The sequence below is a fragment of the Cricetulus griseus genome, chromosome 9 (genome assembly GCF_003668045.3).
Source record: "Cricetulus griseus strain 17A/GY chromosome 9, alternate assembly CriGri-PICRH-1.0, whole genome shotgun sequence".
Taxonomy (NCBI): domain Eukaryota; kingdom Metazoa; phylum Chordata; class Mammalia; order Rodentia; family Cricetidae; genus Cricetulus; species Cricetulus griseus.
In genome coordinates this window covers 3436984-3451553 of record NC_048602.1, presented here as the reverse complement: position 1 = coordinate 3451553, position 14570 = coordinate 3436984, and the positions used below count along the sequence as shown (strand labels likewise).

The 14570-nt window shown below is 47.1% G+C and overlaps 1 protein-coding gene across 2 annotated transcripts; it reads right to left on the bottom strand.

Moving 5' to 3' along the window:
* Positions 1-1052: 1052 nt before the first annotated feature.
* LOC113837180 (CCAAT/enhancer-binding protein gamma) lies at positions 1053-11194 on the bottom strand. Of its 2 annotated transcripts, none has more exons than XM_027430275.2 (2): positions 11040-11194; positions 1053-4551 (listed from the first exon to the last, which is right to left on the bottom strand). In XM_027430275.2, exon 2 carries the CDS (start codon positions 4452-4454, stop codon positions 4002-4004), a length of 453 nt encoding a protein of 150 aa, XP_027286076.1. In that variant the 5' UTR covers positions 4455-4551; positions 11040-11194; the 3' UTR covers positions 1053-4001. The 2 variants fall into 2 exon arrangements, with proteins under 2 accessions (XP_027286076.1, XP_035305091.1); XM_035449200.1 differs by lacking the exon at positions 11040-11194 and adding an exon at positions 8860-9091.
* Between the last annotated feature and the right edge of the window lie 3376 nt (positions 11195-14570).

Below are 14570 nucleotides of genomic sequence, written 5' to 3'. Positions count from 1 at the left end.
GAGGTAGTGGTACATACCTGTAATCACAGCACTTCAGAGGTAGAGACAGGAAGTCAGACGCTCAAAGTCAGAGTTGGCTACATAGCAAGGTGAAGGCCAGCCTTGGCTACATTGAGAACTTCTCACTAAAACTAAAAACAAACAAAAATTCACCTAATTGACTCAAACAAAGTAGGACAGAACACCAGTAGAATTGATTACTATGCTACAATTTTTGGGGGGGGGTGTTTGTTTTTTGAGACAAGGTTGCTCTGTGTAGCCCTGGCTGTCCTAGAACTCACTCTATAGACCAACCAGGCTGACCTTGAACTCGGAGATACGCCTGCCTCTGCCTCCCGAGCACTGGGATTAAAGGCGTGTGCCATCACCATCCAGCTTTTTTTTTTTTTTTTTAAACAAGGTCTCACTGGTACTCAGGCTAGCCTGAATTCAAGATCCTCATCTCCATAATGCTGGGATTACAAGTGTGCACCACTGCACGAAGACACAATTTTCATGATCATGCAACAATCTGAAATTCAGTTCCCCAAACACAAGACTCAAAGAACCAGAGGAAAGCATCTCATTTTTTCTCCCTTAAAAGACACAATTCAAACTGGTTACTTGGACTCACGCTAATTCACTTCCATAGCCAGGCACTGTCAAGATGGTATTGGTACTCTCAACTGTATACACCGTTAGGGACAGACAGGCTTCAGGTGGAAACCACAGGCTAGGAACCACCAGGAGACAGCAGCCCCTTTCATGTCCCCTACTCCAGGGTGCAGTTTAAGTTAGGCCAAACAACTACAAACAACTGAAGATGCATTCCAAGTTTAGAGTAAACTACTCCACTGTCTACTCAGGGAAATCCAAACTTGCACAAAAGCCCCCTGCTTGAAATTATGTAATGACCATGACCCCGCCCCCCCACCCCTCACCCCTCACCCCTCACCCCTCAGCCCAGCCCAGCCCAGGACAGCAGCAGGAGGTACCTTGCAGGATCTTTGGGGCCAATTACAAGTGAACTTCTTGCTCACCTCCAAGATAGAGAAACCCACAAAGAAAACCAGTCATTGTTCCAAAGGTGTTTATTTTTAAATTCGTTGAAAGAAATAAAATTATATTTAAAAAAATAGAGTAATCTCAAACTGAAAGCCAAGAACAAAGAGAACAAGTTAGTATTTTTCCTGAGAGGCATGTGATCAGCTCTATGAAATCTTCCCTAACCTGTCAAACACACAGGCAGCTTTCCTATTTCTAAGGCATCACAAGCACTCTGGGTGCTCATGGGTTGTTCAGGCACGAAGGAAGCTTCAGCCCTCCAGTTGGGGGTGGGGGTGGGGGCAGGGGGCGCAGAGACAGCAAACACCGCTGCATTTCCTTTCTTATCAACTGAACATGTTTCTACTTTCATAAATTGGGAAGTGTAAAAGATGAGTGGACTCGCCACCTGGATTTCAAACCCCCCTGTCACAGAGGGCCAGGCGCAGAAGGAAAGCTGACCCTCCCTCTGCACCTGTAACTAGTCAAAGGGAACCCATCCCAGGAGACACAGCTGGACTCCTAAACAACCAGACCTGTCCACAAGGCAGATCAAACTCTAAAGGTTCCCCAGAAATGAGTGACAAAAGCCACTTTACAATTTCCAAAGTCCTAAGCTTCCCTACTCACCAAACCTGGTTTCCCCCAATTTTACACTGAGACAACTATCAAGCTAAGCATCATTTCTACTTTAGTAAGAAAGTTCCAAGGCCAGCTAACGTTTGTGCTCTATGCAGAACTGCTTGCTGGTGCTAAGGATCTGATTTTGAAGGTAAGGGCAGTTGGAACTGGTTTGTATTGAGCACTGCCTTCCCTACGGCCTGTGTAAGTCCTTGCACCGTGACCACAAATTCCACGAGCACATCCGTTTGTGAAAGCTGGTGTGTGGAGTAGGAGTTTCCAATGTCTGAAGGTATTTACAGATTCAAGGAGGACCTAATTGGTCTCCCATTAAGTTCATTACATAATTTCAATCAGCTGGTAAAGATTAGGATTGTTTGGGAGCATCCTTGTCAGTCAGACAAAACATCTACCAATCTTGATGAGTAGATGGCTATTCCAACCAAGGGAAAGTGGTGCTGGACCCTAACTTTTAAAAACTCCACTCATTTCTTGGTTCCCTAAGAACGGTGTCCGCTCCTGTCTTCGGCACAGTGGCCCTAAAAGGCTTTGCTGAGCTGCAGGGCACCAAACTCTTCTGCCACGCTCGGGGAGTAACCTGAGTTACACTGGGGCTACAGTAACCGAGTCTTAGTAGGAAACAGGGCCAGAAATGACCATGTTCAGACAAGATTCCAGGCAACACAAACTGTAATCATGCAAGACTCAGGTTTTAGTCACCATCTCAGGAACCAACAAATTTTAGCCAGGAACTGTGCAAAACCCACGAAGTTCCAAAGACAATCTAAACTACAGCAATGATAAAAGTAGAGCCCCTAGAGACACCCTATCGGCTTTTCAGTTTCACAACAAAAAAGTCAGTATCCTGAGTTTCATCAGCATTTTCTCTCTAAAATAATTTATACAAAACATAAAAGCATACTAATGGATACACGGAGACAATGAAACATTAAGTCTGGAAGAACAAACACCCCATTAAACTAGAAAAGAAATGCCTCAAAAAAAGAAAAATACAGATTTAGGAAATAAATTAAAGATTGAAACCTTATACTTTCAAGTTTTCTTTGACTATTCTTTTGAGAGACGGCATGAAGTTGATACATTTTTCTAGTAATCATTTAGTAGGGATCAAAGGCCCAAGCGTGCCTCTTCACACTTGCACACACACAAACCCTGCCTTTAAAAATCATGGCCCCCTTGGCAGTTATTCTCAACACAGGAAAAACCAAAAGAATTAGTATTCATTTTGTTTGTTTGTTTTTGAGACAGGATTTCTCTGTGTAGCACTGCCTGTCCTGGAACTCACTTTGTAGACCAGGCTGGCCTTGAACTCACAGAGATCCACCTCCCTCTGCCTCCAGAGGGCTGGGACTAAAGGTATGTGACATCATGACCAGCATAAACTAGTTTTCTAAAGCATGGTCTGTATCATCCAGCCAAGGCATTTTATTTACTAAGTTGGCTGTCCAAAAAAAAAAAAAATTTAAAGGTGCTCCCCCCGCCCAACAAATGTTACTTTTACTAGCATTCACAGAAACTAAAATGTCAGTACAGGTAGACACTTTTTTAGGACTCAAGATAATGCTAATCCAATAAAGCAAAGGACCCCAAAGTCCAATCCTTCTCTCTCTATGCCCTTTAAAACAAACATGGGGGGAAAACAAAACCACTTCTTTCCTTCCAATAAAGCAAAGGACCCCAAAGTCCAATCCTCCTCTCTCTATGCCCTTTAAAACAAACACGGGGGGAAAACAAAACCACTTCTTTCCTTCCTAAATGCAATTTGTATTTTTAAACACCTCTCTGATGTGACCTGAATGGGGTTTCTTTACTTTGCCTGAAGTCGTTTTAAAAAATATAGACGTACTCGTTGGGAAAACCAATGCCAATTATGCAAACACAGGTTTATACTAGCTATAAAATGGGGCCAAATTATTATGACTGGTTTCTGAAGCCCTAGAATTTACAATACACAATTTAAACTAAAATCACGAATCCAGGAACAGAGATGGAATCCAGCGTTTCTTAATCCAAGGTACTGTCTCATTAAAACCCTAACCCTTCTACATGGCCTTCCATTTTCCCGTTCCTAGAAAAAGAAACATTTCTGGGGAAGTCAGGATTTATTAAGAATAGTAAGGTCCAGGAATTTTATTTTAACCATAAACCCTAAGTTTTCTTTTAGTGCTTCAAAGACCCATTATCATTAAGACCAGATAAATTACATGGCTAATCCACTGTTCAGTACTGAGCCTAGAAAATAACCTCAGATGGAACAAGACCAAGCTCAGCCACTGAACTGGCGGTGCAGGTGTTCACACCTCTCGAGTTCAGGTCCATGGCGCCTGGAAGGAGAACTACTGCCCTGTGTTGTCAGAATGTGTCGTGGTAGCTTCAGTGCTGACAGGCTGCACGTTGTCTGCGAGGTTGTGTGCGTGCTCGAGAAACAAGTCTTTCAGTACACTCAACTCCTTTGTCAGCAACTTAATTTTGGCTTCCAACCGTTCATTCTCTTCTTTGAGCTGGTTCACTCTTTGAAGTGTATCTTGAGCTTTCTGCTTGCTTTTTAATCGACTCTTTTTCACGGCCATATTGTTCCGCTCTCTGCGCTGGCGATACTCGTCACTATTTCGATCCATGGGCGAACTCTTTTTGCTTTGCTTGCTTGGAGGCGCAGCTTTGCCTCCTCCCCCGGGCCCGGCAGGCACCAGCTGAGGGACCTGCTGTAAGCCACTGGCATGTGCCTGAGTGTGAATGACACTTATTCCGTTCACTCCTGGAGCAGTGGCTGGCTGCGACAGCTTGCTCATTTGGGCGAGTTCCTTTGCCAACACAGAACAGGCAGAAATCAGAGCAGTGTGACCAGCAGAGGCTACACCCCAAGTGCCAAAAAATCTTCACATGTACCTAGTTAGAAAACAAGTTGCGTTAAAATATTTGAAATGACAGGATCAAGTAAGATTAAACTTGCGTGGACCTAACATAGCAGGCAACCATTAATTTTGGTTTTGCTGACACAAACAACTGCCAAATGTTGCAGTGTTTCCAAATTTCAAAGGTAAGTTGATTCAGAAGCCAGCCCCACCTGAGGCTAGCGGTGATCATCAAAAAGAAAAAAAAAAAAAAGAAAAAAAAATTAAGCCTAGCACAAATCAGGTAGCATATGTGAGCTAAGAGCACGTGGACAATCTGCCGGGGAGAAGTCTGAGCTGTCTGGTTGGGGCCAGCATGGGGAAGCAAGTTCAATTGCTATAGAAGGGCCGGCCACCTGCAACCAGAGGAGGGGTGTTTCAAGTCAGGTCAGAATGCTGGAGCAGAAGGCCCAGCCTGCAGAACCCATGAGGGTCAAATCGATCGGGGGCCTCCCCAGTCAATATTCCCAGGGTGACTTAGCAGTGGCATCACCTATTGTGTGGGCTATTTTTTTAAGGCAGGGTATTTTCAGTTGGTTAGCTGATTTGCCTTTTTGCATTTCAGCAAGCTTAAATGACAGTTTACTGAAATTTACTCAGGCGGCCTCTGTTCGGGAACGGAGACATCCAATAGAGTACCCCCCTTCCAGCCTGTGTCAGTTTTTCATTCGTGACACAATCACTTAGCCCAGCAAACTTCTATCTCCAAAAAATATTTACATCACAATTCATAGCAGTAGCAAAATTACAACTATGAAGCAGCAATGAAAGTAATTTTATGGTGGGGGGGTCACCACAACATGAGGAACTGTGAGGAAGGGTCAAAACATACGGATTCACAAAAGAAACAATGTTCTAATGACACAGCCAAGGAAGGCCAAACACTGGAACCCAGGCTGGCCCAAGGACAGGGCAGCCACTGTTGGTACCCACTTCTCACTCTCAGAGCTCAGCAGACTCACTGAAGCACTTCTGCGAAAGCCCCCGAGACCTGGCTGGCTATCTATCACCTGTGAAAGCACACCTGCTCCATCCCCAAGAGGACATGTCACTATAAACCCAACAGCTGAATCAACCATGTCCACCTAGGAGACACAGCACCCTTTGAAAGCACTGTGACCCATCACACCGCCCTGCTCTCTTCCCAGAACTGCTAAATAATGGACAAAGTTAGGAAGTTAACTGGAGTTAGGAAAATGCTCCAGTGAGACACCCGGTCCAGTCAGTAAACATCAACAGCTTCACCCAAACTTTGGCCAGGCTTCTTCAAGCATGCTTATTAAGTTGGCCTTTTATTATTTATTAATCTTTGCCTTTAAATGTCCATATATCATTACTTTGAATAGCTTAAAAAGCCACTCAGCCAGCCCTGAGCTAGTGGGTCATCTGTTCTTACTCCAGCACTAAAGCAGGACAGAAAGAAAGCTTCCTTCCAAGCCATGATGGATATGAACTCAATAACAAGCATTTCACAATTTCCCTTGAAAATGATTATGTGGCCTAATTTTTCTCCCACTTAAAAGGTGGTTGTTCAAAATAAAGAAAGTAAACAAATTAATTAAAAAATCAGTGGGTATTCAATATTAATTTAAGCCACCCCAGCTGCCATGTAACACTGTTGCTTATCAAGTTGGTATAATGTGTTTAGTCCAATCTTAAGGACCTGTATAATTTAATACCTCTCCTAGGATTTCCTTATATTCTTATTCTTCAAAACTAACCTCTACAGTCCATTTGTCCTGGCTCAGAGAGAGCCCATGATCCAAGAAGCGCAGACTAGAAAACAGACCAAAGCCTCTGGCTCCCTCATCTCCTCCCCCCCCCCCCCCGGGAGCATCAATTCCCCATCTGTACAGGAGGGATGGGAAATGGTGTGACACCCCAACTACCAAAACACCATCAACTCCAGTCACTAACAACTTATTCAAAACAAGCTCCAAATTCAGGGATGCTCTGCCTATTTCTGAACCAACTATACAAGAATGGGGTGGGGTTCTAACTAATCTTACTAGGGTGCTAACCAGAACAAGATAGAGTTTCTGAGTAAGCCTTTTGGCTGGAAAAAAAAAAAAAGTACTGTTTATTGAACCTACAAACTTGCAAGAAAAAGCAATTCATGATTGTGTTTAAAAAAAAAAAAAAAAAAAAAAAAAGTAGGCTAGACACAGTGGTGCTTGCCTTTAATGCCAGCCTTGGAAGGTGGAGTCAGGTGGATTTTGTGAGCTTTGAGGCGACATAGCAAATTCTAAGATATCCAGGGCTATGAAGAGAAATCCTGTCTTAAAAAAAAAAAAAAAAAAAAAAAAAAAAAAAAAAAAAAAAAAGCCAGGCAATGGTGGTGGTGCACGCCTTTAATGCCAGCACTCAGGAAGCAGAGGCAGGCAGATCTCTATAAATCCAAGGTCAGTCTGGTCTACAGAGCAAGTTCCAGGACAGCCAGGGCTACACAGAGAAACCCGGTTTTGAAAAAAAAAACAAAAAAACAAAAAACAAATCTTCAAGCCAGTCAACAAAAGTAACTTAAAATGAAGAGAGAACTAGACAGAGGATCAAAGAGCTAACTTAACAGGCTTCAAACAAATCACTTTTGGTTTCTTACTGAACAGAGACAGTGTCATTTATGCTTGTTCCTTCCACAAACATTAGCTCAGCTTCACAGGAAAGCAGTCTGACATTTAGTAACTGGATATTTAACCCTCAAGCAAAGTCTGGCTCCTGGGTGGACCAATCTATTCCAAAGTTCAGTCCACAGGAAGCAGGGCGGTGCCTTCTTCCTTCTACTTTCAATCACCCAAGAAGCAACAGGAAAGCTGAGGGGCCGCAGCCCTCAGAGTGGTCCCTGGGCCACAACACCAGCAACTTTTGCAAGTGCCAATTCTCAGGCTGCCAGACTGAGGGCCAAGTTCTGGATGTGGGCTTTCAGAGTCTTTTGTTTTAGGGGAGCTCCCACCGTGATTGCAGTCACACTGCCAATGGAGAACCACACCGAATATAAACAATGAATCTTTTAAGAAGGTGTGGCTACATGGAACCAGTTAACTGATTTTTTTTCAAATGCAAAGTTAATCCAAGTATTGTTCACTCAAAAGAATAAAACAATAGCCAGGCAGCGGTGGCACACGCCTTTAATCCCAGCACTCTGGAGGCAGAGGCAGGTGGATCTCTGTGAGTTTGAGGCCAGCCTGGTCTACAGGAGCTAGTTCCACAACAGCCTCAAAAAAAAAAAAAAAAAAAAAAGAGAGAGAGAAAAGAAAAGAACATGAAAGTTTGAAATGTTAGGATAGTAAAATAGAATTTTTCTCAATTTTCACTTGAAATAAACCTGCACAGAATATTTTTCCTAGCTTTGTTATTTTCTTTTTCACAGACCTGGATACAATCACATATTTCCCCATTAGCCTTTCAAAATAAATTTTTCACTCAATTTCCTTAATGAAGGTTGAGTCTTTAAATTTACAAACAAAAATATATCACATCTATTGTCCCTTATAATGCCACAGAAATTACCTCAGGCTGACATCATCTCTCAGGGGAGAGTCTCAGGTGTAGCAGCCAGAGCTCACTCCAAGCACTCACTCACTCACTCACTAGACTACCTAGAGCAGTGGTTCTCAAATTCCCCAATGTTGGGACCCTCTAATACACTTCATACTATGGTAACACCCCCAACCATACAATTATTTTCACTGCCACTTTACACCTATCATTTTGCTACTGTTATGAATCTGAGTTTTCCCATGGCCTTAGGTGACCCCTGTGAAAGTTTTGGTTGTTTGACCCCAAAAAGCCTGAGACCCACAGGTTGAGTTGTGATCTAGAGCAATCTTCCACATGGACCTAATTGTGTTCCATCTTGCTACTGGAAACCCATGTCTATGGCTCCAAACTACAGGCCCCCAGCCTCTACAGTCCCTGCTCCCTGATGCTAACTCAAGGCCACTACCAAGTGCTCCCGAATGTCTGTTTTCTTCCCTTTGTGCTTTCTGTCCAGTCCACTCCCCCAGTGTCTTTGGAACTTCAGCTTCTGTGTCTCCATGGAGACTGTTGGAGGCAAGACCCACGGAGGAGAGGACACTCCACTGGAGGATGTGAAGAAAACGCCATGTTTCTTTGAATGTTACCCTTTAAACCTTTTCTAGCACATTCAAAACAAAAATGTTTAGGAATATACATTTATTAGGAGTTCCTGTTCAGGTTTTGGTGAGGTATGTTTTTTGTTGTTGTTTTGTTTTGTTTTCTTCTCCTCCATCCCCTTTGACAGCAGGGGAGAGCAAAGGGATAGGCAGGGAACCAATAAACTTACTAGTCATTACTGTGACTGAGTGAGGCAACTTTCGACCTGACCGGGTGCTCTGTCTCTTTCCCATGACCTCAGGAGGGAAGGTTCCCAGGGGCTTTCCTGGGGATCATTTAATGCGCCAGGGATGGAGGCACCTCTCCAAGATCACAGAGCCTGGCTGACAATCATGACGTGCTTGTGAGACTTTAAAGACGCTGGGGGAGGGGTGGCGTCTGTTCCCACCTATTTGTTTCTCCTAGGTAACAAAAATAACTGAGTCAGCCAAGCAGGTCCACCAGAGGCAGGAAACAGGCTCAATTTTTTTTTTCTTCAGCTCAGTTAGCATCCTGTAATTATTGACAGTTTTTCAGAAACAGGGAAATAACCCTAGGGGCTGCTTATCAAACAGCAGAAGACCTCAGAGCTCTCTGAAGGCTTGGGGTGTGGCTCAGAAGCAGAGGGGCTTGCCTACCCACCCCGCAATGCATTCTCCTGTGTAGCATTCCTCAGTAAAGAAAGCTTCATGTGAAATGTTCCTCAGGTCTGCATTGGATGGTGTTCTATTCGAGTAAAGGATTCAAAGGGGGTGGAAACTCGGGAGACACCACCCCCAGCTGTTGTGCAACCCCAAAGGTTAAAACCTTTCTAAAATTGACACATCTTAACGATGAGGCTTACAATATATAAAAAATAAAATAAAATAAACCAAACAAACAAAAAAACAAAGCCCTCACACAGGAGCAAAACTAAACACGCCAACCTTCCTGAGACCACACACACACACACACACACACACACACACACACACACACACACGCTCACACTCACCCTTGCAAACACACACACACACTCATCCTTGCAAAGACACACACACACACACACACACACACACACACACACACGCTCACACTCACCCTTGCAAACACACACACACACACCACACACTCCTTGCAAAGACACACACACAACACACACACAAACACGCAACACGCTCACCCTGCAACACACACCCACACACACACACACACACACGCTCACAGTCACCCTTGCAAACACACACACACACACACACACACACACACACACACACGCTCACAGTCACCCTTGCAAAACCACACACACACACACACACACACACACACACGCTCACCCTTGCAAAGACACACACACACGCGCACACACGCACACGCTCACCCTTGCAAACACACACACACACACACACACACACACACACGCTCACACTCACCCTTGCAAACACACAAACACACACACACACGCTCATCCTTGCAAAGACACACACACACACACACACACACACACGCTCACAGTCACCCTTGCAAACACACACACACACACACACACACACACGCTCATCCTTGCAAAGACACACACACACACACACACACACACACACACACGCTCACCCTTGCAAACACACACGCACACACACGCTCACCCTTGCAAAGACACCATCCATCCACCCCGTCACACATGCTCGCCCGACCTGGGGACCTCGGCGGGCTCATTTTCCCCCGCGTTCCCTGCAGCCGGACCTGCTGCTTGGCGGGGAACCGGTGGCGGTGGTGGTGGCGGTGGGTGCGCGATCCGGGTCGCCCTCCCGGTCCCCGTCGCGGCTGAACCGCATGTCCTCAGAACCCAGACCAAACAATGCCCGTCTCTTGCAACCCTGTGTGTCTGAACGTGCACGGGGCGCTTCCCCTGGGTGAGCCGTCACCAGGGTAACAGCTCCAAAGGGGACCGGGGGCCTTCCCCACCTCTCCCCGCCACCCCGACCGAGCGACAGACAGCACGGGGTGCTAGGTGGCTCCAAACGAGCACTGGAGGGTCCCCCTCCTCCTCCCCGTCCTCCTCCTCCAGGGCACCCTCCATCACCCCCGGGGGCCGCCCGGTCCTCCATCCCGTCCCCGCCCGCGGCGGAGGGGGCGCCCGGGCCGGGCCGGGCCTGGCCGCGGCCAGGGATGAGCTCAACCCCGCCGGGTGTTGCCCGCAGGTTGCATCAGACGCCGCTCGGGGCCCCCGCCCGCGCCCGCGCCGCCAGCCGCCGGCCGCCGGCGAAGGGGCCTTCCGGGCCAACCTGCCGATTCGGGCCGGGCCGGGTCGCGTCGGGCCCGGGCCGGCACCTACGCGAGCGGCGGGGCTCGGCCGCGGCCTCCTCTCCTCCTCCTCCCCCGACCCCTCCTTACCTGCGCCTCCGGCCGGCCCGCCGCCCCCAGGCGACCTCCACTCCTCCGAGCGGCCCCGCGCGCCGCGGCCCGACCCGACCCAGGCCCCGCAGCCCGCGAGTTCGCCGAGGAGGAGCGACGGTTACGAAACCGGCAGCCTCCGCCCGTTCCGCCGGCCGCCGCCGCCGCGCCGCCGCCGCCGCCGCCGCCGCCGGCTTTCCCCCGCCCTCCTCGTCGTCGTCGTCGTCGTCGTCGCTCCGCGCGCCGCCGCCGCCGCCGCCGCTACGCCGCCGCTGCCGCCGCCGCCGCGGCCAATAGGAGCCCCGGTCTGCGAGGGACGCGCCCGCCCCTCATGACGGGCAGCGCCGCCAGCCAACCAGAGGCCGCGTGGCCTCGAGGGGCGGGGCGTGGCGGGGCTGGTGGGCGTGGCGGCACCGGCGGTGGCTGCAGGCGGGCTCCGCGGTTGCTCGCCCCTTTGGCTGGCTGGCTGCTGCTGCTGCCATGGGCGGGCGGCGGCGGGAGTGACCCCTGGAGAATCAAAGTTCTGAGTTGTCACCTTGCGAGGCCCTCGGCCGCCTGCCTTTGGGAAGCGACGCTTCCTGGGGTGGATTTCTGAGTGGCTTGAGTTTTGTGTTAAGGCCTTAGGGCGCTGAGGCTTGTGCAAACTTTATGATTATTATTATTATTATTATTTTGACAGCTGCAAGAGTTAAGGGTTAGCACGCTCGACACCCTCGAGGACTGCGGGCAAGCCGTGATTTCCCAAGCGGGCTCGCCTCCGTGAGGACAGGTGATGGGCAGCATGCATGGCACGGTCTCTGAAAGTGAAGAGCGGCCCTGGTTCTCCCAAACGGTTCACAGCAGGAGCAGAAAAAGCACTTTTGAAAAACAGGAAGCAGCGCGCTGGGTGGAGGGCAGAGCCCAGCCTGATAGGGTTTGATTGCTTCCTCTTTAGCAATGCTTATCATTCAGAACTCGCTGGCTTGCAAAGGGGAAATGTTTCTTCATTGCCAAGGCCAGGAGAGCAGGTCTCCACGTAAGACTGTTTCGAGGAATCCCTGGGAGATGAGAATAACTTCAAAAAGGGGGGAGAAAAGAGCAACCGCAGAGAGTGAACCCTGATAACCCTGTGCACGCTTGGGAAACTGAGAAGGCAATCAAGACCAGTTATGTCTCTTCAGGTTCGGACCTCTGTGTTATGAGCCAGATTTTCTTCAAGGCTATCAAAGTTGGACTGTGCTTTGTCCCTCACAAAATCATGATTTTTTTTTTGTAATCATATAAAACTACGGAAAATAAAAGCAGCCTTGCGTATCACATACGCATATTGTTGAGTTAGCCTCTGGTTTGCCAGCCGCTCTGTTTTCTGTGTTGTTGTCTAGACAAGCCTTCCACACCCAGCAGTCACAAAAAAGCCCAGGAGTCTTGAGATTTCCTCCTCACCAGATAGCTGGTAGCACTTTCCCTGTGTACAGACGTGTTTGGTGCCAACTATGTGCTGAGGTGTGGACTAAGCTGGAAGTCAGCAAGGAAGAAGGCAAACGCACAGTCTCAGCCCACATGAAGCTTACTCTGAGAACCAGAGAGACATGGTTCCAGCACCACTTTCATAAAGACACTTATGGGAAAAAAGTTATGATGCCTGGGAGAGATTTCAAGAGGGGACCAGACCTGATACACTGCGACCGAGAAGGCCTAAAATATGACAAAGCTTTGCCTGGGTGGCACTAATGAGATGATGCACAGTCCAAGGCTGTGTCTTTGCCTAGAAGCCCTGCAATGGGAGGCACTTAAGGTCAAAGTGCCTGAGGCGAGAAGCCCCAGTGGAGACTGATAGGCAGGGCCAACCATGTGAACCCAATAATGGTTTTGATAAGGGGGTGTCTGAACCCAGGATATATATACAGGGTAAGCACGCTACCAATGAGCCAAAACCCAGCCCAGGAGTACTGTTTTTTACCCTCAGCAATTGGCAACACCCATCGTAAGGAAATGAGGACCTGATGAAGACTCTGCCTCCAGGTTGAAGAAATCTAGGGTGCTTTCTTGTAAATCACAAAGACTCAAGCTGTCCCAGTAAAAGAAAATGTCCCGTGTGTATCAGTGCCTCACCAATGTCCAAAATATGTCCTAGAAACCCAAAGAGGCTGTAATCCAGCAGTATATTAAAAATCTCCTTTCAAAGGAGTTGAGAAGTAGGGGATCCTGTTGGTTGAACAATCCAGCCATTGGACAACTACCGTCACTAATCACGGGTTGCCTAAGTGCTGTGGTCCAGTGTTGCTGGAATATTTGTTTACACTGTAAAGATGTGTCTCTGCCTAAGGCGCCTTCTGATTGGTTTAATAAAGAGCTAAATGGCCAATAGCTAGGCAGGAGAGAATAGGTGGGACTTGCAGGGGAAGAGAGAGAGAGAGAGAGAGAGAGAGAGAGAGAGAGAGAGAGAGAGAGAGACTGGGAGGAGGAATCTAGGCAAGTTGGATGGGCTATATAAGAAGAGGTGACTGAGCCAAGTAGTAGAACATTGTTGTTGTTTTTTTTTTAAGAAAAAAATGGGTTAATTAAGTTATAAGAGCTAGTTCAGAAAAAGCCTAAGCTAAGGCCAAGCTTTCATAATTAATAATAAGTCTCTGGGTCATTAGTTGTGGCCTGGCAGTCCAGAGATAGTTCAACAAGAAATACTGCTTGCTACATACAGTACAGAGTCAGAATATTACCAGCTTTCAATTCTTACGTAGAAATGTGACCTTAGGCAAATTATTTAACCTCTGTGTCATCTGGAAATGGAGCTTGTAGTTGGAATTTTTCTTTGGGCCACCAACCAGCTCAGCCTTAGCTTAGACTTGTCCCACTAGCTCTAATTTAACGTGTTTCTGTTCATCTGTGTTTTGCCTTGGGGCTTTTTACCTTTCTTTCATTCTGTACGTCCTACTTTCCTGTTTCCTCTGTGTCCGACTGGCTGGCCCCTGGCGTCTCCCTGTTGTCCCCTTTCTCCGCAAGCCTAAATTCCTCCTCCTCCTCCTCCCTCTCTCTGCCTGGGAGCTCCACTTACACCTCCTCCCTCACTGTTGGCCATTCGGCTTTTTATTAACCCAACCAGGGGCCTTAGGCAGGCAAGGTAAAACAGCAATACATTTTTACATAATTAAACAAACGCAACACATCTTTGCATAGTTAGACAAATATTCCAAAATAGAGGAGGCCAACAGTGTTGGTGTGAGAACTGAAAGAATTAATATATGTTAGGCCTCTGCTTAATACCTTAACATTGATTAGTACTGGCATGATGCAAATATGTGAATAATGAATGAGTATATTCACAGAAGGAGAGTAGACTGAAACACGCTTTAAGTCAGATAATATTGAAGATGTTGGTACCAATGTGCCCATTCGATTTTTTTTCTAATAGTAAATTTAATTACCACATCTTCATTTGTTTCCATGAAATAAGGATGAGGCAGAAGTTAGAAATCCATTTTTTTCTTTTCTTTTCCAATTTTTTTCTTTTAGATATATATTTTAAGTTAAATATATGTTTATGTCTGCATGTTT